Here is a 27,586-nt window from a genome sequence, read left to right as displayed (position 1 = left end):
GCCATCCACCCCTGTGCTAGGGAAGCAGAGAGAGGGATAGAGGAAGACAGACCTCATCAGTCAGTCCTCCAGGCAGCCCCCAGGAGTGGGAGCGCAGAGGAAGAGTCTGAATGGACCGTGATGGAGGGAGATGCAGGCAAGACAGGAGGGGAGAAGCAGGCTGGCTGGGCTGTAGGGTCTGGATTTATACTAGGGAGTTGGGTGTCTCCTAACGGGGGGCAGAGATCAGGAGATGACTTTCACTCTCAGCCTGCACGTTGTGGGCCCCAGATGGGGCCCTTCTGTTTCACAGAAGGGGAAACTGAGGCCCAGAGAGTTCCCTGGTGTGGCCTAGGGTAAAAATGAGCCAGGCCAATTTGAGGCCAGTAACTGAGGGAGGGGAAGATGGATGGAAGGACAGAGGAATGGATAAAGAAGATGGAGTATATATACATAGTGGAATACTATTCAGCCATGAAAAAGAATGAAATAATGACATTTGGAGCAACATGGATGGACCTAGAGATTATCACACTAAGAGAAGTAAGTGAGAAAGACAAATATCACGTATATGTGGAATCTAAAATATGACACAAATGAACTTATTTACGAACCAGAAACAGACTAACAGACATAGAAAACAAACTTATGTTTACCGAAGGGGAATGGGGGTGGGGGAGGCATAAATTAGGAGTTTGGGATTCGCAGATACAAACTACTATATATAAAATAGAGAGGGAATTCCCAGGCCGTCCAGTGGTTAGGACTTGGTGCTTTCACTGCCGTGGCCCCAGGTTCAATCCCTGGTCAGGGAACTATGATCTCACAAAAATAAATAAAATAAAATAGATAAACAACAAGGTCCTACTATATTGCACAGGGAACTATATTCAATATCCAATAAACCATAATGGAAAAGTATATGAAAAAGAATATGTATGTAACTGAATCACTTTGCTATATACCAGAAACTAACACAACATTGTAAATCAACTAGACTTCAATTAAAGAAAGAAAGAGAGAGAAAGAAAGAAAGAAAGGAGGGAGGGGGGAGGGAGGGAGAGAGGAAGGAAGGAAGGAAGGAAGGAGGGAGGGAGGGAGGGGGGAGGGAGGGAGGGAGGGAGGGAAGGAGGGACGGAAGGACGGAAGGAGGAAGGAAGGACGGAAGGAAGGAAGGAAGGAAGGAAGGGAGGGAGATGAATGAATGGATGGGTGGATGGATGGATAGATGAGTGAGTCTGTCCCACCCACGCCAACAGCAGCACCACCTCCCTTATGGTCACAGGCCAACCAGCTTGGCTCTGCCCCTTCCTCTGTGTGACCCGGCCATCACTTGGCCCCTCTCCCTTCGCTTTCCTTACCTGGGGGAAGGGATAGTAGCACCCACCTGGCAGGTCCTTGAGAAGCAGCAGACGACACGCAGAAGCGTCTGGCACACAGTAGGTGCTTCGTAAGCAGCAGCTCCCGTCTGCCATCTCCACATCGGTGCCGGCGACACAGACACCCTCCCCCGGGAGCGGCGAGGCCTCCAGACCTGAGCCCGTCAGGGGCCTCCCCGCTTCCCCACCGCCCCCCAGGAGGCAGCATGTGTTCATCGGCACTGGGCTGCTATTTCTGTGCAGCACGTTCCTTCCGAGAGTGAACATTCCAGCAGCTCTGATGAGCCAGCCCTGTCCCGTCACCACCAGAAGGAGGGGCAGTTGCATTTCAGGCCCCATGAAAGTCTTAGAATCCCAGGAGACAGTGGCTGGAAGGCCTGGAGGGTCCTCTGGTCCTTCACTAGCAGGTGGCCACTCGGAGAGGGCAGTGAGGGTCCAAGTTCACTCAAAGGTCAAGGACAGGGCTGGGCTGGGAACCCAGTGACCTCACGACATGCAGGCTGCCTTCGAGCCCATGTCCTGGCCAGCGGCCTCAACTCCACAGGCATGCAGAACCCCAGGTGAGCTGGGCCCAGGGGGGCAGGAAGAGGAGCCCACCTTCCAATGAGTCTGGGGTCAGGTGGGCTCCCCAAGCCCCCTGGTTTGGCGAAAGGTGCCTGGGACTCAGGTGGCTCCTGAGGGGTTGGGAAGGACCGCCCACGGGACAGCATGTGGGATCCAAGACTTCCCCTAGGGGTGCGGGTGTGTTTCCCACCTGCTGCCCCACCGAGCCAGCTGCGGTGTCCACCCTGAGGCCCACCCCTCTTCTCCCAGCACGGCCCCCCATTCAACTGTCTGCCTGTCCACAGATCCTGACACCTTGGGTCCCTGTCCTGAATCCATCCTGCCTCTTGTGCGTCCATCCCAATGACCCCCACCTAGGCCCAGGCCACCATCAGGGCTACGGGGAGAGGGGTGAGGCCTCCGTGAAAAAAGATGCCTGGAGAGCCCCAGCTTGAGGCTAGAACTCCTTGCATGGCACTGCGCCATGCCTACCTCAAGAGCCCCCAACCGCTGCTATCTGTCCCTGCAACCCCCGTGCCCTTCCACGGAGGCCCGGCCGCCTCCCCCCCTCCGTGGAGTCCTGTCCAAGGCTTGAGCCACCTTGTCCCCACTCCTACCCTCACCCTGGTCTGTGACCCACGAGAAGCCAGACCCTCTAAGAATATCTATCCAAAGCCTCCATGGTCCCATCTCACTCACGGGAAAACGCAAATCCCCAGCCGTGGCCAAGACCCCTGAGGAACGTCCCCCAGGTCCTCAGCGTCTCAGCTCCAGCCCCAAGACCCCTTGCTCTCCCCTGAACATGTCAACTCATTCCCACCCCAGGACCTTTGCACAGGCTGCTCCCTGATGGAACACTGCCCCACACACTCCCTCCATCCCACAGCTTCCATCCCAATTCTCCCAGGCTCCCTGACCCGCGCAGGTCAGCCTCTTTACAACGTGGGCTCACGTTCCAGCCTCCTGCCCCCACTTGGCCTTGACTAGAACCCTGCCCAGGCCACAGGGTACTCGGGCAGCTGTCAACAAGTGGCCCTTCATTCCTCACCCTGCTTTCCTCCTCGTGTCCAGCTTACCTGATGCCATGCCAGGTGCAGGGGTTGGGGAGGGGACCGGTAATTGCCAGGAGCGTTGGGCATTCCTGGGCCCCTGGCTGAAATCAAAGAGCGCCCCGAGAACCCCTAAGCCCCACGCTGATTCCTCGTGCCTGCCAGTCCCCCGAGGCCAGCTCTGCAGCCCCTCATCGTGCTCCCCCACTCTAGCCTGGCACAGGAAAGACGCACAGCCACCTATGGGACGGAGGTGCTCAGCCAGCCAGGCCCACCCGGAAGCCATCACCCCATCGGCCCCTCGCCCCTGCTCATTCAGTGCCAGCCTTTCCTCTGTCCACCTGACCTGGCCTCGCAGTCAGCAGCACGTGGTAATGAGAGGGCAGTTCCCACGACAATGGCCGCGGAGCCAGCCCTGGATGGGAGAGCCACCCTAAGAAATGGGTCTGCAAGGCCTGAGCTACAAACCAGGCTGGGGTACCAGCCTGGGAGGACCCCATGGGGTCTGAGAGAGCAGGCAGGGAAGGGGCACCGTGTGGCCCCAAGGGGGGGGTGGCGAGCCTGGGCAGCGACCCCCGCCCGCTCGCTCTGGAACCCCAGACAGGTCAGCTCCCCGCTCTGAGCCTCGGTTCCCTCCTCTTGAAAACAGACTGTTGGGGCCCATTTCACAAGGTTTGTGAGAAGGTTCTTACTCCCAGCGATGACTGGGCCACTTTTAGAACCTCTACAAATGCCAGCACTTTACAGTCTGGACTTCAGAGAAGACCTCAAGGAGGGTGTAACCACCCCGTGTTCCCAATGAGAGCACAGGTCCCAGGAGGTGACGACCCCCCCAGGGACACTGGGCTGTGTGGGCGGCTCTCTCTCATTCTCCGCTGGCCTGTCCTCTGTGGCCCCCAGGACCCAGGCCCAGGAGGGCCCTTGCAGGGTTGCAGAGCCAGCGCTGACATCCTGGTACTGAGGCCGCACTTGGGGACGAGCACCAGGACCGCATTCTCCCAGGAAAATGTGGCTAGTTGAGCTTGTAACTCAGAACAGAGGCCCCGGGGCTCTTCTCCAACACAGTGGTGGTGGACACAGCAGAGGTGCTCGGCGGGCACCTCCCACCCCTCAGAACGTTTGCACAGACAGGTACTTACAACTGTGAAAGGATTGCCTTGCAGTCTTTTTTTTTTTTTTTTTGCGGTACGCGGGCCTCTCACTGTTGTGGCCTCTCCCATTGCAGAGCACAGGCTCCGGACGCGCAGGCTCAGCGGCCATGGCTCACGGGCCAGCTGTTCCGCGGCATGTGGGATCTTCCCGGACCGGGGCATGAACCCGTGTCCCCTGCATCGGCAGGCAGACTCTCAACCACTGCGCCACCAGGGAAGCCCGCCCTGCAGAGTCTTAAGTGAAGCTGACTTCAGCTGAGTTTGTGGGGCCCGTTTTGCACGTGTGCGGCCTTGAAGACTCCCGTGACTGGGAACAGGGCCGGGTGCCTCCACTCTGATCTGTGCCCAAGCATCAGCCACTTCACCTGTCACTGCTTTTGCGCCATCTGTGCAAATGCCAACACAAAAGAGGCAAACATCTGAGTGTTATTGTGAAAGTGGCTGTGACCTTGTGGGTCCCCTGAGAGCATCGTGGGACCCCCCCTTTGAGAACCGATGAACTAAGGTGTAAGCTCCAGGAGGGCAGGATCCTCGTTTGCTGGGTCTCCTCCTGGAACGGTGCCCGGCACGCAGATGGGGTTTGCTGAGTGAATAATCATCCCACCATACGCATGTGGAAACGAAACCTGGAGACCAATGTGCTGGGCCTAACACTACACACTGGCCTGGACGCAGGCCTCCTGGCTCCCTTGGGCACTCACCCTGCTTGTCCCTGTGCCCAAATGCCACGTCCCCAGCACCTCTCTTCCCCATTCAGGCTCAGCTGTAATGTCACATCACTGGGTCTTCAAAGAGTGTGAGCTGCCCCACCGACCCTAACAGCCTCCATCCCACCTCCCAACCACCACTTCTCACTATCCAGGACCGCCTGCCCATGTGTCTCCCCACACTGGGACCCAGGCTCCCGGAGGGCAGGGACGGCATCTCCTCCACGGCATGTCGCCGGGATCTAGAACGGGCCGGCTCACAGCAGGCGCTCCGTGAACGCCCACAGAAGGCCTGAGTCCACCACCGTGCACTAGAGTAGACTCTGGCACGCCTGGACGCGAACCTCAGCTTGACCCTGGGCCAGCCTCCCCAGTGCTCTCAGGCACAGTTCTTCACGGGCCTGGCTGACCTGGACGTGGACCCAGCCATGCTCCTTTGCAGCCCCTTGAGATCCCAGGCCAGCTCGCTCGTGCATTCAGCAAACCTGTGATAAAAGTCTCCTGCCTCCCAGGCTCAGTGCCAGCGTCAGGGATACAACTAGACGTAAGCTGCTGCCCCTCCTTCAGGGGCTCGGGGACCCGTGAGGACAGAAGGCAGCACGTAGCCGGGGCCTGGATTCCCACCCCGGCCAGAGGGGTGGCCCAGGAGGAGAGAGGTTTGGGGCAGGCGTAGGTGAGGAGATGATGGGCTCAGGTTGGGATTCATGGACCCCAGGAGGCGAGATCTTTGAAAAGGGAACGAGAACCCCCGTTTCGCAGCACTGACGACACAGTGGGGGAGGGAGAAGGAGAAGGAGGGGACTTCCTGAAGCCTTAAGGGACTTCCTGTTTCCACCAGCAAAGGGAGTGAGGTCGTTGGTACATGTCTAAGGGCTCAGTCTGTGGACAGGCTCAGTGTTCCGTCCATGGCTGGATCGAGGCTCAATTAGTGCCCAGGATCAGGGCTCAGGTCATGGTCAGAGTTCAATGTCTGACTGCGATCAGGGCTCAGCCTGTGGTCAGGGATCAGGGCTCGGTATACGGCCAGGATTCAGCTTCAGTGTTTAGCCAGGGATCAGCATTCACTGTCTGACCAGGATCAGGGCTCAGCCTGAGCCTGAGAAGTGAAGGTCAGCAAGGGCAGAGCCGTCCCGGAACTCCTGGCAGACGCCGGTGTCCGTACCGTCAGTGCCATGTCTGCAAAGCGGAGAGCCAGGGAGCCTGGCTGTCGCTTCTGACGGCAAACCATGCTTGTTTTGCCTGATTTGTTTCTCCCTTCCCCTTCACTCAGCCCACCCAGGCAGCAGGGGACGGTGTAATTAAAAATCAGGTTTGTTAACATGAACACAACGTACATAATATTTAAAACATCCAAGCGCCTTTAACTCGCTACTGACATGCATTTGCTCATTAAGCAGGAATTTTTTTTATGGCGACAACACTGCAAATAGCTCTTATTAAAATGCTCAAAACACCATCTGGTCCTTCACTGAGACTCTGAAGTGCTAAGAAGGTGGCCCCGCATGCCTGGAGACCTGGAGACTCCCAGCAGGGCGGCAGGATCTGTTTTCCCACCCAGCTCCCCGACTGCTCTGGGGTCCCAGTCTGCAATCTCACACTCCTCGCCTCGCTTGGTCCCAGAGCACCCCCATCTTACAGGGACTCAGAGGCCGGGAGACCGTCACCCAGATGGCACAGCTAATAAGGGACACGCCTGAGTGTGAGCCTGAGTCTTTCTGACTCGGAGGCCCAGGCTGTCTCCAGGAGGCAGGCGGTGAGGAAGGAGCTGGGCCGCCTCACCAGCCCATGGACAAGGGGGTGTGGGGAGGACGGAGGTGGGAGAAGCTGGGCTGTCGTTGTCGGGCTGCTGGGCATTCAGAAAGGGGCACCATTGTCTGGGGCCTGAGTCCACTCCCTCATGGGCTGTCCCACACCAGGAGCCCCAGGATGGGGAGAGGCTGTCGGGCCTCCCGAATGGCCCTCAGGGTCTGGGCTCTGGGGTCTGGGCCGAGCCTGGCGGGGCTCTGCTGCGCGCGTGGGACAGGAGGTTTTGTGCCGCCACCCTATCGGCTGACTCTCTGGCTCCAGAATGGCTGGGGCTGGGGCACCGTTGCCAGGAAAGCTGAGAGTGCAGGGCCCACGCAGTGCTGCCCCTGCCCCAGTGCCTCAGCGTGAGGAGCGGGGACCCAGGCTAAACCCAGCCCCGGGCGGGATCGCGTGCGCTTCTCCCGCCCTCCTCACCCTTGGGGCTCGGCCTCAGCTGGTCCTCCTCTGTCCTCTCCCACCCCACTCCTCTGGCCTCCTTCAGCCACTGGGCAAGATCCCTGTGCCAGGACAGACTTACAGACACAAGAGAGCCCAAACCCTGGCCTCAGGACCCTGCCCTCAGGTGGTTTGCAGTAGGAGGGAAGGTCAAGAGCTGGCTGGCCTCGGCAGGATGCAGGCGGCCACCTCCCCGCCCACACCCGCGGCAGACATCACCAATCAATCAGGGCGCATGTCTGGCTGGGCTGAGAACTCGCTTCAGGATCTTCTCAACACCGAATCAGAGGAAGCCCGGACCCAGGGTGCGGCATCAGCCACAGCGCAGGACCTGCCTGCCATCCCCCCAGTGACACGCGGCAGGAATCAGCACTGAGGGCTGGAGGTGGGGCTCTAGTCCACGGGTCACCGCACCAACGTAGGAGACCACAGAGCCTTTGCTTTGGCCCCATGCACGCAGACACGCGAGACTCAGCCCTGCCAGGAGAAGATGGCACACAGCAGAGAGGACCACTCAGAGTGACAACAGTCCCGGGGGAGAACCCCGGGGGATCCCAACCCGGGGTGTGGAAGCATCCACGAAGGCTTCCTGGAGGAGGTGTGCAAAGTAGGTGGGCGCAACCAGGAGACTACCTGTGCCAGAGAGGTGGACAGCGGAGAGCGGGGAGGTACCCGGGGGCCCGGTGGTGGCATGGGGGTGAGGGAAGAGTCACTGACTCCCTGGGGCCACGGGCACACGGGGCCCAGGGGACAGCACCTGCACCTCACCTTTGAGCTTTTGTGGGCTTAGAGGTGCTCGCCCGGGAGCACAGACCCGGAGGTGGGAAGACCGACGCGGTGCTGGCACAGGGGGCGGAGGTGCGGGAGTGGTGCAGTAGCCACGAGAAGGCTTAAAGGGAGGACAAGGCCGGGCCCCACTGGGCAGGGTGGGGCTGGTGAGAGGGCAGAGACCAGCCAGGAGGGAAGGGAGAGGCGGAAGGAGGCAGGAGGGGCTGCAGAACGCTGTCCTGCCCCCCCACCCTCCAGTCCCTCCGAGCAGCGACTTCTGCGCCTTTGAGGGGGCCTTGTGGACACATGTCCCAGCTGGGCTGGTTCTCAGCTTGGGGGCCTCAGGAGAGTCCCTAAGCCCTCTCAGACTCAGTGTCCTCATCAGTAAAATGGGCCTAAAATCACAGAGCTCAGAGAGTTGGGGGGACGGAGCGGGGCGAGGGGGGCGGGGCTTCAGGAACTGTGAAGGCCTCTGTGTTATTTGTGAGCACAGACACACACACACATGCACACGCCTGCACACATACACAGATGCATGTGCACATGCATACACACGAGCACGCACACGGGCTCACATCTGCACACCCACCCACGTGCACAGACCCTCATGCACACTCGCGCTCGGGGCTCTGCACACCTGTTCTCACGCCCCAGTCTTCACAGGTGTGGCCTCAGGCAGGATGAACACATCAGACATATTCCAGTTAATAAACTGATTTCAGACCCGATAAAAAGGAAAACACAGAAACAACGTTCAACACTTGAAACGTGCAGAAAGCCCTCTGAGCGGCCTCTGGGTCCTGGGAGGTGAGCCCACCCCTTCCCTCCGACATCCCGCCCAGCTTGACCTCCCAGCAGCGAACCTGGGACAGACCCGTCCTGGTGTGCAAGGTTGGGGCTGGCCTGGGGGCTCGGCGAGCGGGGGCCCCCCTTGCTCCCTTCCCAAGCAGGAAGCGGCAGTTTTTAGAAAGTGTCAACTTATTCCCAGCTGTTGTTGCCAAAAAAGGAAAAAGAGAAAAAACTCTCCTCGGTTTCGAGGAAAAACCCACAACAACTTCAGAGAACCGCGTGAGCATGATGGAGGTAAAAAACTCTCCTCGGTTTCGAGGAAAAACCCACAACAACTTCAGAGAACCGCGTGAGCATGATGGAGGTAAAAAACTCTCCTCGGTTTCGAGGAAAAACCCACAACAACTTCAGAGAACCGCGTGAGCATGATGGAGGTAAAAAACTCTCCTCGGTTTCGAGGAAAAACCCACAACAACTTCAGAGTACCGCGTGAGCATGATGGAGGTAAAAAACTCTCCTCGGTTTCGAGGAAAAACCCACAACAACTTCAGAGAACAGCATGATGGAGGTAAAAAACTCTCCTCGGTTTCGAGGAAAAACCCACAACAACTTCAGAGAACCGCGTGAGCATGATGGAGGTAAAAAACTCTCCTCGGTTTCGAGGAAAAACCCACAACAACTTCAGAGAACCGCGTGAGCATGATGGAGGTAAAAAACTCTCCTCGGTTTCGAGGAAAAACCCACAACAACTTCAGAGAACCGCGTGAGCATGATGGAGGTAAAAAACTCTCCTCGGTTTCGAGGAAAAACCCACAACAACTTCAGAGAACCGCGTGAGCATGATGGAGGTAAAAAACTCTCCTCGGTTTCGAGGAAAAACCCACAACAACTTCAGAGAACCGCGTGAGCATGATGGAGGTAAAAAACTCTCCTCGGTTTCGAGGAAAAACCCACAACAACTTCAGAGAACCGCGTGAGCATGATGGAGGTAAAAAACTCTCCTCGGTTTCGAGGAAAAACCCACAACAACTTCAGAGAACCGCGTGAGCATGATGGAGGTAAAAAACTCTCCTCGGTTTCGAGGAAAAACCCACAACAACTTCAGAGAACCGCGTGAGCATGATGGAGGTAAAAAACTCTCCTCGGTTTCGAGGAAAAACCCACAACAACTTCAGAGAACCGCGTGAGCATGATGGAGGTAAAAAACTCTCCTCGGTTTCGAGGAAAAACCCACAACAACTTCAGAGAACCGCGTGAGCATGATGGAGGTAAAAAACTCTCCTCGGTTTCGAGGAAAAACCCACAACAACTTCAGAGAACCGCGTGAGCATGATGGAGGTAAAAAACTCTCCTCGGTTTCGAGGAAAAACCCACAACAACTTCAGAGAACCGCGTGAGCATGATGGAGGTAAAAAACTCTCCTCGGTTTCGAGGAAAAACCCACAACAACTTCAGAGAACCGCGTGAGCATGATGGAGGTAAAAAACTCTCCTCGGTTTCGAGGAAAAACCCACAACAACTTCAGAGAACCGCGTGAGCATGATGGAGGTAAAAAACTCTCCTCGGTTTCGAGGAAAAACCCACAACAACTTCAGAGAACCGCGTGAGCATGATGGAGGTAAAAAACTCTCCTCGGTTTCGAGGAAAAACCCACAACAACTTCAGAGAACCGCGTGAGCATGATGGAGGTAAAAAACTCTCCTCGGTTTCGAGGAAAAACCCACAACAACTTCAGAGAACCGCGTGAGCATGATGGAGGTAAAAAACTCTCCTCGGTTTCGAGGAAAAACCCACAACAACTTCAGAGAACCGCGTGAGCATGATGGAGGTAAAAAACTCTCCTCGGTTTCGAGGAAAAACCCACAACAACTTCAGAGAACCGCGTGAGCATGATGGAGGTAAAAAACTCTCCTCGGTTTCGAGGAAAAACCCACAACAACTTCAGAGAACCGCGTGAGCATGATGGAGGTAAAAACTCTCCTCGGTTTCGAGGAAAAACCCACAACAACTTCAGAGAACCGCGTGAGCATGATGGAGGTAAAAAACTCTCCTCGGTTTCGAGGAAAAACCCACAACAACTTCAGAGAACCGCGTGAGCATGATGGAGGTAAAAAACTCTCCTCGGTTTCGAGGAAAAACCCACAACAACTTCAGAGAACCGCGTGAGCATGATGGAGGTAAAAAACTCTCCTCGGTTTCGAGGAAAAACCCACAACAACTTCAGAGAACCGCGTGAGCATGATGTGAGGTAAAAAACTCTCCTCGTTTCGAGAAAAACCCACAACAACTTCAGAGAACCGCGTGAGCAATGATGGAGGTAAAAAAACTCTCCTCGGTTTCGAGGAAAAACCCACAACAACTTCAGAGAACCGCGTGAGCATGATGGAGGTAAAAAACTCTCCTCGGTTTCGAGGAAAAACCCACACAACTTCAGAGAACCCGCGTGAGCATGATGGAGGTAAAAAACTCTCCTCGGTTTCGAGGAAAAAACCCACACAACTTCAGAGAACCGCGTGAGCATGATGGAGGTAAAAAACTCTCCTCGGTTTCGAGGAAAAACCCACAACAACTTCAGAGAACCGACGTGAGCATGATGGAGGTAAAAAACTCTCCTCGTTTCGAGGAAAAACCCACAACAACTTCAGAGAACCGCGTGAGCATGATGGAGGTAAAAAACTCTCCTCGGTTTCGAGGAAAAACCCACAACAACTTCAGAGAACCGCGTGAGCATGATGGAGGTAAAAAACTCTCCTCGGTTTCGAGGAAAAACCCACAACAACTTCAGAGAACCGCGTGAGCATGATGGAGGTAAAAAACTCTCCTCGGTTTCGAGGAAAAAACCCACAACAACTTCAGAGAACCGCGTGAGCATGATGGAGGTAAAAAACTCTCCTCGGTTTCGAGGAAAAACCCACAACAACTTCAGAGAACCGCGTGAGCATGATGGAGGTAAAAAACTCTCCTCGGTTTCGAGGAAAAACCCACAACAACTTCAGAGAACCGCGTGAGCATGATGGAGGTAAAAAACTCTCCTCGGTTTCGAGGAAAAACCCACAACAACTTCAGAGAACCGCGTGAGCATGATGGAGGTAAAAAACTCTCCTCGGTTTCGAGGAAAAACCCACAACAACTTCAGAGAACCGCGTGAGCATGATGGAGGTAAAAAACTCTCCTCGGTTTCGAGGAAAAACCCACAACAACTTCAGAGAACCGCGTGAGCATGATGGAGGTAAAAAACTCTCCTCGGTTTCGAGGAAAAACCCACAACAACTTCAGAGAACCGCGTGAGCATGATGGAGGTAAAAAAACTCTCCTCGGTTTCGAGGAAAAACCCACAACAACTTCAGAGAACCGCGTGAGCATGATGGAGGTAAAAAACTCTCCTCGGTTTCGAGGAAAAACCCACAACAACTTCAGAGAACCGCGTGAGCATGATGGAGGTAAAAAACTCTCCTCGGTTTCGAGGAAAAAACCCACAACAACTTCAGAGAACCGCGTGAGCATGATGGAGGTAAAAAACTCTCCTCGGTTTCGAGGAAAACCCACAACAACTTCAGAGAACCGCGTGAGCATGATGGAGGTAAAAAACTCTCCTCGGTTTCGAGGAAAAACCCACAACAACTTCAGAGAACCGCCGTGAGCATGATGGAGGTAAAAAACTCTCCTCGGTTTCGAGGAAAAACCCACAACAACTTCAGAGAACCGCGTGAGCATGATGGAGGTAAAAAACTCTCCTCGGTTTCGAGGAAAAACCCACAACAACTTCAGAGAACCGCGTGAGCATGATGGAGGTAAAAAACTCTCCTCGGTTTCGAGGAAAAAACCCACAACAACTTCAGAGAACCGCGTGAGCATGATGGAGGTAAAAAACTCTCCTCGGTTTCGAGGAAAAACCCCACAACAACTTCAGAGAACCGCGTGAGCATGATGGAGGTAAAAAAACTCTCCTCGGTTTCGAGGAAAACCCACAACAACTTCAGAGAACCGCGGTGAGCATGATGGAGGTAAAAAACTCTCCTCGGTTTCGAGGAAAAACCCACAACAACTTCAGAGAACCGCGTGAGCATGATGGAGGTAAAAAACTCTCCTCGGTTTCGAGGAAAAACCCACAACAACTTCAGAGAACCGCGTGAGCATGATGGAGGTAAAAAACTCTCATCGGTTTCGAGGAAAACCCCACAACAACTTCAGAGAACCGCGCCTTGTGTTGAGCATGAGGATGGTAAAAAACTCTCCTCCCCGGTTTCCGAGGAAAAACCCACAAACAACTTCAGAGAACAACGCCTTTTGTAGAGCATGATGGAGGTAAACAACTCTCCTCGGTTTCGAGGAAAAACCCACAACAACTTCAGAGAACCGCGTGAGCATGATGGAGGTAAAAACTCTCCTCGGTTTCGAGGGAAAACCCACAACAACTTCAGAGAACCGCGTGAGCATGATGGAGGTAAAAAACTCTCCCCTCGGTTTTCGAGGAAAAACCCACAACAACTCAGAGAACCGCATCCTTCGGTGAGCATGATGGAGGTAAAAACTCTCCTCGGTTTCGAGGAAAAACCCACAACAACTTCAGAGAACCGCCGTGAGCATGATGGAGGTAAAAAACTCTCCTCGGTTTCGAGGAAAAACCCACAACAACTTCAGAGAACCGCGTGAGCATGATGGAGGTAAAAAACTCTCCTCGGTTTCGAGGAAAAACCCACAACAACTTCAGAGAACCGCGTGAGCATGATGGAGGTAAAAAACTCTCCTCGGTTTCGAGGAAAACCCACAACAACTTCAGAGAACCGCGTGAGCATGATGGAGGTAAAAAACTCTCCTCGGTTTCGAGGAAAAACCCACAACAACTTCAGAGAAAACGCGTGAGCATGATGGAGGTAAAAAACTCTCCTCGGTTTCGAGGAAAACCCACAACAACTTCAGAGAACCGCGTGAGCATGATGGAGGTAAAAAACTCTCCTCGGTTTCGAGGAAAAACCCACAACAACTTCAGAGAACCGCGTGAGCATGATGGAGGTAAAAAACTCTCCTCGGTTTCGAGGAAAAACCCACAACAACTTCAGAGAACCGCGTGAGCATGATGGAGGTAAAAAACTCTCCTCGGTTTCGAGGAAAAACCCACAACAACTTCAGAGAACCGCGTGAGCATGATGGAGGTAAAAACTCTCCTCGGTTTCGAGGAAAAACCCACAACAACTTCAGAGAACCGCGTGAGCATGATGGAGGTAAAAAACTCTCCTCGGTTTCGAGGAAAAACCCACAACAACTTCAGAGAAACCGCGTGAGCATGATGGAGGTAAAAAACTCTCCTCGGTTTCGAGGAAAAACCCACAACAACTTCAGAGAACCGCGTGAGCATGATGGAGGTAAAAACTCTCCTCGGTTTCGAGGAAAAACCCACAACAACTTCAGAGAACCGCGTGAGCATGATGGAGGTAAAAAACTCTCCTCGGTTTCGAGGAAAAACCCACAACAACTTCAGAGAACCGCGTGAGCATGATGGAGGTAAAAAACTCTCCTCGGTTTCGAGGAAAAAACCACAACAACTTCAGAGAACCGCGTGAGCATGATGGAGGGTAAAAAACTCTCCTCGGTTTCGAGGAAAAACCCACAACAACTTCAGAGAACCGCGTGAGCATGATGGAGGTAAAAAACTCTCCTCGGTTTCGAGGAAAAACCCACAACAACTTCAGAGAACCGCGTGAGCATGATGGAGGTAAAAAACTCTCCTCGGTTTCGAGGAAAAACCCACAACAACTTCAGAGAACCGCGTGAGCATGATGGAGGTGTTCATTTCCCTGAACATTCAGCAGAGGCCAGAGGCCCCACGTTTGCCACACGCAGTTTGGAGCCGTGGGGAGTGGGCCGGGCAGGCCAGGCCGGGGACCCTTTCAGGGTCTGGCATGGTTCCTCCCCTGGCAACAGGCAACGCCAGGCTTCCTGAAAGGCAGCCTCTTTTCTCTTTACTCCCAGGAATAATGGCTCTTGACATAAACGACTCCCGCTAGCAATTAGCTGTGATTAATGTAGAACCGGGCTGCAGAAGGGCAAGAAGCTTGCCTGGAGGGGGTGGGCGAAGATGGCATATTCACGCATTTGGAACAAACACGAATTGAACAAGAGGGAGGGAGCTCCTGGGGAATTTTTCCAGCACTCTCGGTCTGGGAACCGGCTGAGGCCAGTGTGGCCGGTGGCTGATGGCAAGGTGGGGGTCAGAGGACTAAGGCCCACCCCAGGGACACTCGCCCGTCACAGACACAGGTGCCTGAGGCTCCAGGCCCAAGACCTCGATGGCTAGGGGAGATGCCGGCAGTCCTGCAGCTGGGGCCAGGCTGAGCGCGGACACCTCCCTCCTCTCCTCCAATTAGCACGACAGTTAACCCCGCAACGTGCACCCCTCGCTCTGTCCGGCAGATGAGGAGGTCAGGGATCGGAGAGGTCAGGGAGCTTGGCCAGGGCTCAGGGCCATCACAGGAAGCATGGACTTTGGAACCAGAAACCTGCTGGTCACCCTGCCCGGCCATGGTTGCATACCTTAATCTCCCCCACTGGGAAAGTGGGGAACGATGGGACCAGCCTGGTCTGGGGCTGGGATGCTCTGGGGCCCACAGGAGCCCAGCAGATCCTTGAATGTCAGGATACCCTGTAAACCTCCAGCCCGCACCCTCCTGGGTGAAACCTGCCGTACCACACCCCCTCTCTGCCCCCCAGACCCCCCCCACCCCCGTCCCCAGGATTCCCATTAACCCTGTGGTGGTGGGAGAGAAGGGATGCCGGGCGTCAGCTCCTCTTCTTAATTTAATTTCAGGGCTCGTTAGCATTCAGTAATTAAAGGCCATGGGAACACTCATCGCCCCGGCAACAGCCCAGAACTGGGGCCTCAAATGGGCCTCGGCAGCTCCTGCTGGTGACAGTCCCCACCCCACAGAAAACAACCAGCCTCGGGGGCGAGTGTCAGCGCTCCCATTTCACAGATGAGACGCCTGAGGGCCTGCCAAGCCGAGGGGCTCCAAGCGCACCGCTCCCAGGCTGTTCGCGCGTCTCTGCCAGCGCCGGACAGGTCCTCCTTCCGTGCTGAGCCTGTGTCCCACGCGCCTACCTGCCTGCAGGCCTCCACCGTGCTGAGCCTGCCGCCTCCTCGGGGTCCCCCAGGCTCCCCAGATGGCCTCCTCCGCAGCCTCCCCATCCCAGGGGACGGAAACTCCATCCTTCCTCCTGCTCCAGCCCAAACCTTGGGCCTACCTGACTTCTCTCCCTCTCTCTGTGCACATTAACCTTCAGGAAACCCCACTGGCGCTACCCCCATTCCGCTCGGGAGATGCCTGGCTCAGCTGGAGTATTGCAACAGACCCTAGCTCTCCCCTCCTCCAGGGAGCCTGCCCCCGAACCTATTTCAACCCATGGCAGCAAAGCGATCCTTCTAGACTGGCGTTTCTCAGCCTTTCTTTTGTTATCTCCCCCCAACACCTAAGGAGTCTTTTTAGACGTTTCCCTGATTTGCCCCCCATGAAATTTTCAGGCCACAGATGAACTGTGCACCTCTGCATGTACCGTATGCATATGCGTGCTCCAAGCATAGAGTAAAATTTCTTCACTCCCCGCTCCACCCCGTCAAGAACCAGGTTTTCCCCTTGGGGGCAAAATCACCAACCCCCCTTATGAGCGCATGTCTTAAAGTATTAATGAGATGGTGTCATTTCTCTGCTCCAAACCCACCATGGGACAAGCCAAAGTCCCGTTCATCAGCTCCTGACCCCACAGGAGAAGCCAGCACCCTCCACTTCCGCCCACCTGGGCTCCCCTCCCCCAGTCTGCCTCCCCCCTCGCCTTCCCTGGGGGCTCTGATCAAATCTCCCTTCTCTGATGGCCTCCACCCCCGCCTGCCCGTCGATGCCCCTCGAGCCTCTCAGCACCCCTGGACGGCAGCATTCCCGTGGGCCTGCGCCGCCCACCCCGCAGGGCAGGGGCTCCTGGCCTCACTCCCTGCCAGGTCCCGGAGCAGAGAGCCCGTCAAGTGCTCGGTGATGCCATGGAAAGAGGTAGAAGGTGCCTCGGGGCAGGATGAGCCTGGTTTAACGCTCTGCTGTCGCCCTCCTGCAATTTAACCAATTTTGAACAAGGGCACCCCCGCCCCCGACCCCGTCTCATTTTGCGCTGAGCCTGCACGCTCTGCAGCTGCTCCTGCCTGGGTCAGTGGGAGAGGCTAGCTTACGCTGCCGGAGGAAACAGCCCCCCAAATCTCAGGGGCTGGGGCAACAATGGGTTATTTCTCACCCACGCTGCAGGTGCTTCCGGGACTCAGGGTGGTGGAGGAGGCACTGTCCCCAGCGCCACCGGTCACGTGGCAGAGGGAAAAAGGACTCCAGGGGGTCTCGCCCTGGCAGGAAGCGCTCTGGCCCAGAAGGGACAGATGGCATGGTTACCGCGACTCGCTGGCCAGCACTGGTCAGCGACCCCCACCCAACCGCGGGGGCCTGGCAGAGCAGCCGCCACCCGGGGAAGCGCCAGAGGCAGGACAGGAGGCATTTGGTGAAGTGCACTAGTGGCCGCAGGGAGCCGCTCTGGCCCTGGCCCCACAGCCCTACTCCTGAGCCAGAGCCGAGGGGGAGGGACACAGAGTGGTCCTCGCAGCAACTCAATTAATCCTCCATCGGAAATTCTAACACTATCAATTTGGGGAGCCGGCCGACATCATAACACAGTAAAATTAGGAACAACTTTCAACTCCCGGCTTCCTTTGAAGATTGTAATTGCAATTAATTAAACATCCTCACTGCTTCTCAGAGTCTGTTCCCAGGAAACTGGAGCAGAGGCGAGGCGGGGGGGGCAGGGGGGCGGCGGTGCCTGACCCCTGTTCCCAGCAGCCCAGGGATCAAAGGGAGCCGCCTCCTTTGGATAGGAAGGCCGTGAAGCCTCCTGCCTCCCTGGGAACACCACGGTGGCTGGGAGGTAGAGGGAACCTACCCTCTACCCTGACTCCTGCCCTCCTCCTGGGGACCCCCAAGATGCCCAGCCCCTCTGCTCAGCAAGGTTATAGCCCCGGGTCACATTCGCACACTCAGAGCTCCCACTGCTGCCAAGCAGGTTCTAGGAGCAGGGGCCCCAAGTGAATGCTTACAGGTCACATCCCTGCCCCACGTGATGCTGCACCAGCGGTGATGCGATGACCTGGCGAGGCTGCCGGTGCCCTGAGCAGGCGGGGTGGAGAGGAGGTGTGTTCTGGGCTCCAGGGTGGAGAAACAGGACCCTGGACAGAGGAGGGGCAGCCACCCTGGGTGAAGACAAGGGAACAAGTGCTAGCCGCTGGCAGAGTGGACGATCCCGGTGGAATCATCTGCCTCCCTGTGGGCTCTCACCGTGTGCCAGGCCGACCCAGGGGCCAGACCAACGGGATCGCCCGCCTCCACCCCCAGCAACCCACCCGGAGCCACCGTATGCTCCTACCTACTGCTGAAGCCCCAGGCTGGTGGGTGGAGGACCCAGTATCCTAGCAGAGGTCCGTCGTACCCCCGAGCCTGGACTGCAGCCGCTGCCCACCCCAGGGAGTAGCAGGGCCCAACATCACAGCCGTCGGCCCCTGACACAGCAGCCACAATACTCAGTGCAGACCACCAGGCGTGGTTCCGAGAAGACAGCAGAACCTTCTGGCAAGTCAATGGGAGGACGGTGGGGATGAAAGGTTGCCACCCAGATCCGGGGTCTGCAACTTTCAAAAGAAAGTGTTTCCCTCCAAATCCGGGGTCTGCAACTTTCAAAAGAAAGTGTTTCCCTCCAATTTCCAAAAATAATTGGAAGCATCATTCTTAAAATTCTAACTCCTCAGCCTAAGACTTGAAAGCCAGCCCAGGATAAGACAGTGAAGCCAGAGGGAGAGGCGCACTGCCTGGGAGATCATGCCTGAGGAAGGTTAGAGCTGCGGGGCACAGATGTGCTTTGAGCATCCCAGCAGCCAGAGCAAAAAGGGCAAGGTGAGGGCTCCGTGGCTCTCCCTGTGGTGGAGGGCAGCAAGAGACCCTGTGTCCCAGAAGGCACTGCCCAGACACGCGTCTAAGGGGCAACGAGCAGATGTCCTGATGTCTCCCAACCCCCAGCCCAGGGGCTTCTTGATGCAGGAAGTCTTCCCTCTCCAAATGCTCTGCCCTAGCACTGGACCCAGCACTGAGTGGGTGGTCAGCAGACAAATTATATGATCAACCCTGGTTCACATGAAACAGCAGAGGACCTGCTGTGGCCATTTGTGACCAAGCTTCTCCCTGGGAACAGCATATTTAATTGGAAGAGGAAATGTGTGATTTGGCAGAAAAAGTCAGGCCTGGGGCCAGATCCCAGTGCTCACATCTCCTGGCTATGATGGACACAGCGGTCATCTCCCCACCATCCCTTCCGTCCACCTCAAGCCGGTCCACCATAGTGTTCCTGGCCTTGTTCTTAGAATCCATTCAAGGTACTCCCACCCTCTGGTCACAGGGATTGGTTCAGGAAGCACATGCCTAGGCCAATCAATACAGGGTACTCTCTGGTTCAGAAGTGGGCACGTGACCTTACTGGACCAACAGGCCATTCAGGGAGGCTTCTTGGGGCTTGAGGCAGGTTCATTCTTCCATGAGAGCTCTGGGAAACCGGTGGCCTCTCTCCTTCTCAGCAGCCAGGGGGACTGAAAAGGCAGGAGGTGCATCAGCCATGCTGCCACCATTGAGGCAGCTACTCTGAGGGCTAGATCAAACCTTGAGCCCCTGGATCCAACCTTACCTGAAGCTCAATTTATTTCTGGACCTTCCAGTTACATGAACCATTTTTGAATTTTTCGTGGTCTAAGCCTGTTGAAGCCAGACCTTCTGTGGCTATCACGTGGAGTTCTAATAACAGCTGGCATACAGTCTTGGGCACGTCCCTTCCCCTCTCTAGGCCCCAGGGTCCTCTTCCATCCACTGACCTCACGGAACTACAGGGAGGATGAAATGATGCAGTGAATGTGAAAGGGCTTTGGGATTCGAGAACCTTGTGCCCCCGTAAGGGGGAGGCCGTTCACCGAATAGTGAGTCTCCCTCTTGCTCAGCGAGCTCTGGCCTCACAGCCCCGTCCAGTCCTGTGACCCTTGAAGCTTTTTTTAATTTTTTTTTTATTTATTTTTTTTTTTGCAGTACGCGGGCCTCTCACTGTTGTGGCCTCTCCCGTTGCGGAGCACAGGCTCCGGATGCGCAGGCTCAGCGGCCATGGTTCACGGGTCCAGCCGCTCCGTGGCATGTGGGATCTTCCCGGACCGGGGCACGAGCCCGTGTCCCCTGCATCGGCAGGCGGACTCTCAACCACTGCGCCACCAGGGAAGCCCTGAAGCTTATTTTATTGCCCAGCCTTTGCCCAGGCTGTCCCCTCTGCCTGGAGTGCCCTCCCCCAAAGTTCACATGACTGGCTCCTCACTCTTCCAACCTCAAGCGCCACCCCCTCCGAGAGGCCCTCATGACCAGCCTGTTTGAAATGGGGTTGTGTCCTTATTCATTTTCTTCATAGTACTTACGGCTGTTTTGCTTTTGTTTTAAAATCCCATTTGTTCCTTTACTAGGTTACTTACGTGGGGTCTTTCTCCCCTAGGTCAGTGCTTCTCAAACTAGTGGTGATAGAGGACCGTCCAATCTGTCACAGACCAATACTTTCATAAACTACATTTCTAGAAAAATTTCTACTTAAAGAATATACTAGGGCTTCCCTGGTGGCACAGTGGTTGAGAGTCCGCCTGCCGATGCAGGGGACACGGGTTCGTGCCCCGGTCCAGGAAGATCCCACATGCCGCGGAGCGGCTGGGCCCGTGAGCCATGGCCGCTGAGCCTGCGCGTCTGGAGCCTGTGCTCCGCAACGGGAGAGGCCACAGCAGTGAGAGGCCCGCGTACCGCAACAAAAAATAAAAGAATATACTAAATATAAACCCCAAATTCTTATTCTTACACTTTACAGTCATAAAACTACTCTGACAACTTGTTGTAAAAGTTTCTAAATGGTTACTCCCCATTTCTGCTGCTTTCAGGCGAGGTGCGTGCTTGGTCCCCACAGGACAAGGGAGGTAGTGATTAAACACTGGCTTCCCGGGGCTTCCCTGGTGGCACCGTGGTTACGAATCCGCCTGCCAATGCAAGGGACACGGGTTCGAGCCCTGGTCCAGGAAGATCCCACATGCCGCGGAGCAACTAAGCCCGTGCGCCACAACTACTGAGCCTGGGCACCGTAATTACTGAAGCCCACGCCTAGAGCCTGTGCTCTGCAACGAGAAGCCACCGCAATGAGAAGCCCACGCACCACGACAAAGAGTAGCCCCCACTCGTCACAATTAGAAAAAGCCCACGCACAGCAACAAAGACCCAACGCAGCCAAAAATAAATTAAAAAAACAAACAAAAAAAAAAACCACTAGCTTCCCTGTCCCCGGGGTGGGATGGCAGTGAGGCATGCCCCATGCCGTCTCCCAGGGTCTCCAGAGGGACCTCCAGTCGCCCACAGGCCTAACCAGCTGTACGTCACGCCCTTTATTGGCTTCTTTCCTTTCTCTGTCTCACTTCCTCCGTCCCCTACCTGTGTTTCCAGGTGTCACCTCCCAGATAAACCACTGCACTCAAATCTACGTTTCGGGACTGCTTCTGGGGCAACCCAAACAATTAATACACACCGTAGGATACATGATCCCTACTGTTGCTATTGCCGCTACCCCATCAGGATTCGCACGCGTAAGGATTACAGCATAACCATCGCGTGTCTCTATAAAATTGGAGAGACGAGTCCACAGGAGGAAAGGAATCTGCAGCAGGGCTGGGGTTCTTATGGGGCCACCGGCAGAGGAGAGGGAAGCTGAGGACCCTCTTGGAGAGCCTGAGCCCCTCTCCTCCAGAGCTACACATTCCCTGTCACCGGTTCTCCTGCAAACCAAGCAAGACTTTGGAGAAACCATCTCTGCCCACCACCAGAAAGCTATAAATAACTCCTGGATTAGAAGAAAGGAAGAAAAGCTCTGATTCCATCCGCACTCCAGTGAGAATGCGTCCTCCCAGCCCGCCCCACCTCACCTGCACACCTGGAATCCAAACCCCCAACAAGAGGAAGTCCGGGCCTTTGGTCTACAGGTCAGAGGAGGAAGCCACTGGGGTCCCCCATGCGGCGGCTCTGCCTGGCCGCTGGCCTCCCGCAGCAGACAGGACCCTGCCAGGGCTTGTCACCTACAGAGGGAGATGCACCCAGGAGGGAAGCCAGGTCACTGAAGGCCGTTCTGGCCCAGCCAATTCTCTCAGCCCCACAAGGGGAGGCGGGGCAGGAGGCACGCCCTTCTCCACAGAGCCGGCATGGATGGCCAGCAGGAAAGCAGCAGTCTGGGGACTGTGCCTGTGGTGTTCCCACCCCGGCATCCCTTTCCCTGTCACATCCCCTCCCCCACCCACCCTGTGCGCCAACTCCTGGTGTCCCTTCCCCTCTGCTCTGCTACCCGTTGCCCTTCCCTCTGCCTCTCCACCTATCCCCCACCCCAGATCCCGATGCCCCTCTGTCATGGAAACAGGAAGCCTGCTGAACGTGGAATCAGACACACGGGAACGAAATCCCAGCTGCATCCCGGAGGAGCCGGGACCTGCGGTCCTGACCTGCAGGATGGGAGCGCTAATGCCCACCACAGGGTAGTGGCCGGGCCCCAGAGGGCCACCACCCCCGCTATCCCGGGTCCTTTCCCTCCCACTCCACTCCTGGCCTGGCCAACCCGCCCCCGCGGCCTTTCCCACTTACCCCCCCTTCACTCATTATCCCCTTGGGACAAAGTGGACCTCCCGCACCACCGCTGATACGTCTGGCCCCCCCGGGCGGCCCCGGGGGTCTAGCTGGCACCAGATGCCCGTCCAGGTGTGGCCGGCAAAGAGCCTTGGGGCGGGAGAAGCAGAGGCACTCTTTATTCATTTTCTCGGGGACCGTGCTAACCCAGCCTGGGGGCGCCCCCGCCGGGGGAGGCGGCCTTAGGCCCCACGGGCCCCGGCAAGGCGCTGCCGGCGGTGGGCGCGGGCAGGAGCGGCGCGAGGCCCGGCCGGGGTCCGCCACCCGTGCGCGCATAGCTCAGCGCCAGCTGCTCCAGGCGCCGCTTGCGCACCGCCGCCTGCGCCGTGTTGTGCAGGGGCCGCAGCAGCGCCGGGGGCGGCGCGTCGGGGCCCCCCAGCAGGAAGTCGAAGCCCGTGCGGTCGTGCGGGTCGTAGAAGAGCGGCCCGCGGGCCGGGTCGGGCCCCGGTGGCCAGGCGAAAGGAAAAGGCAGCGTGAAGTCCTCCGTGAGCACGCGGATGGCGAAGTCGTCCTCCTTGCCCAGCGCACAGTAGGCGCGCCCGATGCCGCGGAAGTGTGCCTCCCAGAGCTGTGCATCCCCGCAGTAGATGTCCGGGAACGGGGGCTCCGGGGTCGCGGCGGGACCTGCGGGAAGGAGTCACGGAGCGGCCGGGATACGCGACCACCTGAAACTGTCGGGGTGGCGAGGAAAGAGAAGAAGGGAGAACCCGCCACCTGGCTGAACCGTGAAGACCAAGAGAGGCCACGTGGAGGCTGAGAGGGGCGGGGGAGGCGCATCCCCAGGGACAGCACCAAGGAGCTAGGAGGGGCAGAAAGACCCTAGGGGTGTAGAGTATGGCTACTAAATACTATTTGGGTGGAAAGTTCCAGAAGGAGAGGAGTCCGGATAGTTTGGCGGGACCACACAGGGCCTGCTGTGGACATGGGTTCATCCCCAGACAGTGGACTGGGGCAGGGGTGACCTGGTGGCTCTTGGTTGAAAGTCGATCCTGGGCCCCTGCAGAGGATGGACCATGGCGGCCCAGCTGGAGGTCGGGGCAGATCCAGGATGAACTAGGACAAGGACAGGATGAGCACTCAGCAGGGTGGACACTGCGGGGCCAATGCAGGGCCTTGTGCATGGAGGTGGGGAGGAGCCCTGCCTGGGTGCAGCGACCCTGGGACGCAGCGGGCAGAGCACCTTCACCCGGGAGAGGGGTCAGGTTGGAAGCTGGGCTGGTCTGTGCCTGCTGGACAGCACCCACCCCCAACCCAGGAGCACGTCCCAAGAGAAATGGGGACATCTCTGGTCTCTGTGACCCACACGAGGATTCCCAGGCTGCGGGGGTCTGGTGAAATCTCGGGGTCCGCTCTCAGAGAATCACGTGTGTATAGACACAGCACTGTGCCCTGGTTTGGGGTCCGTGCACCCCTGAAGCCCATCCATGGCCCCAGGGAGCAGCCCAGGCTGCTGTCCCACACCCACACCTTGTCTGGGCTGCTGGGCCCCTCGTCCAGGAGACCTTTCCTTCCTTCCTTCCTCCCTTCAGCAAAGCCTTAGCTCTGGGTGTACTGAACTGAACGAAGCAGCCATGGGCCCTCTCTGGGTATAGACAAGCCTCAGGGGACACAGGACAGACCGGGCAGCTCCCCGGGGACAGGCAGGACTGGGGGGCCTTGGAGGAGGCGATGAAAGAACCTCTGGCCATGAATTCTCAGGTCCTCCTCCCAGCACCCCAGCGAGGGGGTGACAGTACTCAGGCCGTTTTACTGGTGAGGATGCAGACCCAGAGAAGACACACACTGAACGGACTCGCAGCCCCGGAGCGTGACGTGACCACCCACCTGGCTCAGCAGCCTCTGGACAGCCTCCATTCACACAAGTACCCTGGGACACCTACTGTGTGCCAGGCGCCACCACAGCTGCGAACAACACACACTCAGCTTCTCCCGCGCCAGGGCCAGGAGCCGGCAGACCTGGGTCAGAGGTCCTACCTTCCACCTGGGAGAGCCTGGACTAGGTTTTTACTTCCTTGAGCCTCAGTTTCCCCATCTGAAAAATGGAAACAACAAGCCTGATCTGCCGCCCTCGCAGGTGAGGCCATGACGAACCTCCTTGTCACTGGAAAGTGCTTTCGTGGCTCAGTCCCACAGGCAACACCAAAGCAGCTGCTCCCAGAGCCGCAGACACAGGTGGGAGAGGCGGTGGACTGGCTCTGAGCAGGGTGTGAGGCCAGAGGGGCCGGCTTGGGCCCCGTAGCACTCAGCACCTTGGACAGATCCAGGGCAGCCTTGCAGGAGCCTCAGATTCTGATGGGCAGAATGGTGCTGCCCCCATCCCAGGCAGTCTGCCCTGTGCACCAGGACACCTCCTCCCTGAAGACCTCCAGGGTGAGCAACTGGAGGCACAGCACTGCCCTGGTGCCCAAAGCGCTGGCCTGGCCGCACACTCAGTACCAGCAGGTGGGTGGACTGTCGGGAGGGGCTCTGGGGTGCTGCTGTGGGCTGGAGGTGAGAAAAGCTGTGAAGAAGAGGGGAACTGTGGGTGGGCCTCCAGGAGAGGAGAGGAGTGGGTCCCGGGCCACAGGAGAGGAGTGGCACCCTCTGACTTGCACTTAGCCAGGTGAGTCTGGTGGCTGTGGTGCAGACAGGTGAGGGGTAAGGGCAGCAGCACAGAGACCGTGAGGCAGCCAGGACAGTGATGCAGGGCAGAGGGGCTGGGGGCCCAGCCAGGGTGGCGGAGAGAAGTGATCAGATTCCGACCGTGTCTTGAAGGTGGAACCCACAGGATCTGCTGATGGAGGGGCTGGTGCTGGGCGGGGAGTGGAGGAAAGGGAAGACACCGAGGTTTCTGGCCTGAGCAACTGGAGGAGGGAAGCTCCATTTACTGAGAGGGGAGCAGCCTGGGGACGAGGGTCAACAGGTGATACCTGCAGACAGGCTGGGGAAGAGGTGCAGAGGACAGTTAGCTAGAGTCTGGAGCTGAGGCAGGGTGGGGCTCCAGGCTGGAGATAGACAGACCCCGGGGAGATGGTATTGAAAGGCACAGGGAATTCCCTGGCGGTCCAGTGGTTAGGACTCTGCGCTCTCACTGCCGAGGGCCCGGGTTCAGTCCCTGGTCAGGGAACTAAGATCCCACAAGCCGCGCAAAAAAAAAAAAAAAAAAAAAAAAAAGCCACAGAATTGGATGAGATCGTGAGAAGAAAGAGAAGAGGCCTGAGAAGTCAGCCTGGGCCCTACCCTCACCAGGTCAGGGAGAAGAGGTAGAGCCGGCAGTGATGCTGGGAGCGCGAGGGGTTCTGGGAGCCAAGCGAGGAGGAGGGAAGGTCCTAAGCCATGCGCCGCCCATGCGTCACGTCCAGCGGAACCAGAGAACTGACCTCGGGTTCAGCAGTGTGGAGGTCATCCCTGACCCCAACCAGAGCTGCTGTAGCAAAGTGCTGGAGCTGAGGGACTGGGTCCAGTGGGTTCCAGAGCAAATGGGAGGGAAAGACTGGGAGACAGCGAGTATAAATAATCTTTTCCAGGAGTTTTGCTAAAAATGGGGAGCAGGGAAATAGGGCGGTAGCTAAAAGGGAAGTGGGGTCAGGAGACAGGATATATAACCGCATGATTTTATGTCGATGGGAAAGACCTCATGAAGAGAGAAAATGTCAGGATGCAGAAGAGGAGGGTGGAGAGTTGCCGGGGTCATGGCCGTGGACAGGAGGCAAGGCTGGGACGGGCGGAAAGCTGGCCTTGGCTGGGAGAGGGGTGGGTGGTGCAGGAAGCAGCCGAGGGCACAGGTGCGGTTGGGTGCGCCCGAGGTGCCGGGAACCTGTGGGAATCTTCTTTCTCTGTGAAAGAGTGAGAGCAAGGCCAGCAACTGAACGTGAGGAGGGAGAGAGGGATGGGGGCTGTGGAGGGAGGTGCAAGGTGGTTGCTAGGAGAGAGGAGGGATGGACGGGAGGAGGGAAGCAGTGGGACCCGCAGCTCTTCACGGAGGTCCCCCTGCAGCTTGCAGTCAGGAATTTAAAGCGAGCGTTAGCGTGGCTGGGTTCATCCGCAGCTCGGCGGCTCAGCTGTACGGGTGCAGGCGAGGAGTAGGCGGAGAGCTGGGGGGCGGGGGGTGGGGCTGGGACCATCAAACGAGAGAGGGCCCGGGGAGGAGGGTGTGTGTGAGGGTGTGATGATCACGGCAGAGCTGGGGGAGCAGGGGGGGGAGCAGGACAGGCGGGAGGAGGCGGGAAACAGGCTAGAAACAGTGGACTGCGGTTCCGCCCACAGAGCGCTGAGGTCCTGGTCCTGAGATCGGGGTCAGGACCCGGCTGCAGTCTGGATGCTGACAAGGCCAAGGACATGACTGGGGTGTAGGTGGCTGGGTGGGGGGACTGAAGGGCCAGGAGAAGGAGGAGACCACCAATGTGATGACAGCAGAGATGGAGAGAGGGTCAGTGGCCAGAGTCCAAGCTTCAAGGGGGGGAGGAGGATGACCCTCGGTGGGAGTGGATGGCTGCCCTCCCCAGCGCGTAGTGGGTGTGCGCCTCTGAGCACCTGGGACCATCACGGGGATTTTAGGGAGGGGGTGGAGGAGGGGGGCCAGAGAATGAACAGGAAGGGACCCTGAGGAGTGAGGAGGACCCTGGCCCACCTCCAGGCTCGGGGTCCAAGGGCTGCAGGACAGCAGGAAGAACCATCAGGGGATGAGGTCTCTGCCCCCACCCTGGCCCTGCCCTGGTCAGCGACCCTGGGGAGCCGCCCCCCAGGAAGAGGGGGCGGAGCCACTGCCGCCTCTCCCACCTTCTCAGAGCCCCGGCTGCCGTTGGCACCCCCTTCTCCTCCATCCCTCCCCCCACCACGCGTCTCACCTGGAGTGGCTACAGGACGAGGGGGCAGACCTGCCAGGCTGGGGTCCCCGGAACCGGGGGAAGCCATGTCAGCAGCCTGGGCACCGGGGGAAGCCATGTCGGCAGCCTGGGGTCGGGCTTGTTTACCCGTGGCTGCCCGGGAGACTGGGGGCGGGCCGTCTGGGGAGGCAGAGAACCCCGCATTTAAAGGAGCCCCACCTGGAAGTGGGCTGGGTCTGGGAGGGGGAGGGTCAGCAGGCACAGGGCCCCCTCCCCCACACTCCCACAGCTTAGCCGACCCTGCTCAGGAGTCGGGACCCCACCCCGGCAGTCAGAGACCTCTGGCCCCACCCCACCGACCCGCCAAGGTTAATCGGCCCCA

At 57.4% G+C, this 27,586-nt stretch overlaps 1 protein-coding gene across 1 annotated transcript; it reads right to left on the bottom strand.

Moving 5' to 3' along the window:
- Window positions 1–22,389: 22,389 nt before the first annotated feature.
- On the bottom strand, window positions 22,390–27,330 carry C17H8orf90 (chromosome 17 C8orf90 homolog). Its single transcript, XM_073794372.1, has 2 exons — window positions 27,226–27,330; window positions 22,390–23,023 (listed from the first exon to the last, which is right to left on the bottom strand). Exons 1-2 carry the CDS (start codon window positions 27,320–27,322, stop codon window positions 22,542–22,544), a joined length of 579 nt encoding a protein of 192 aa, XP_073650473.1. The 5' UTR covers window positions 27,323–27,330; the 3' UTR covers window positions 22,390–22,541.
- Window positions 27,331–27,586: the final 256 nt, after the last annotated feature.

Source organism: Tursiops truncatus, chromosome 17 (assembly GCF_011762595.2).
Source record: "Tursiops truncatus isolate mTurTru1 chromosome 17, mTurTru1.mat.Y, whole genome shotgun sequence".
In the NCBI taxonomy this organism is placed as follows: Eukaryota; Metazoa; Chordata; class Mammalia; order Artiodactyla; family Delphinidae; genus Tursiops; species Tursiops truncatus.
Note: the sequence above shows the minus strand (reverse complement) of the source record. Positions and strands in the feature narration are given on the sequence as shown.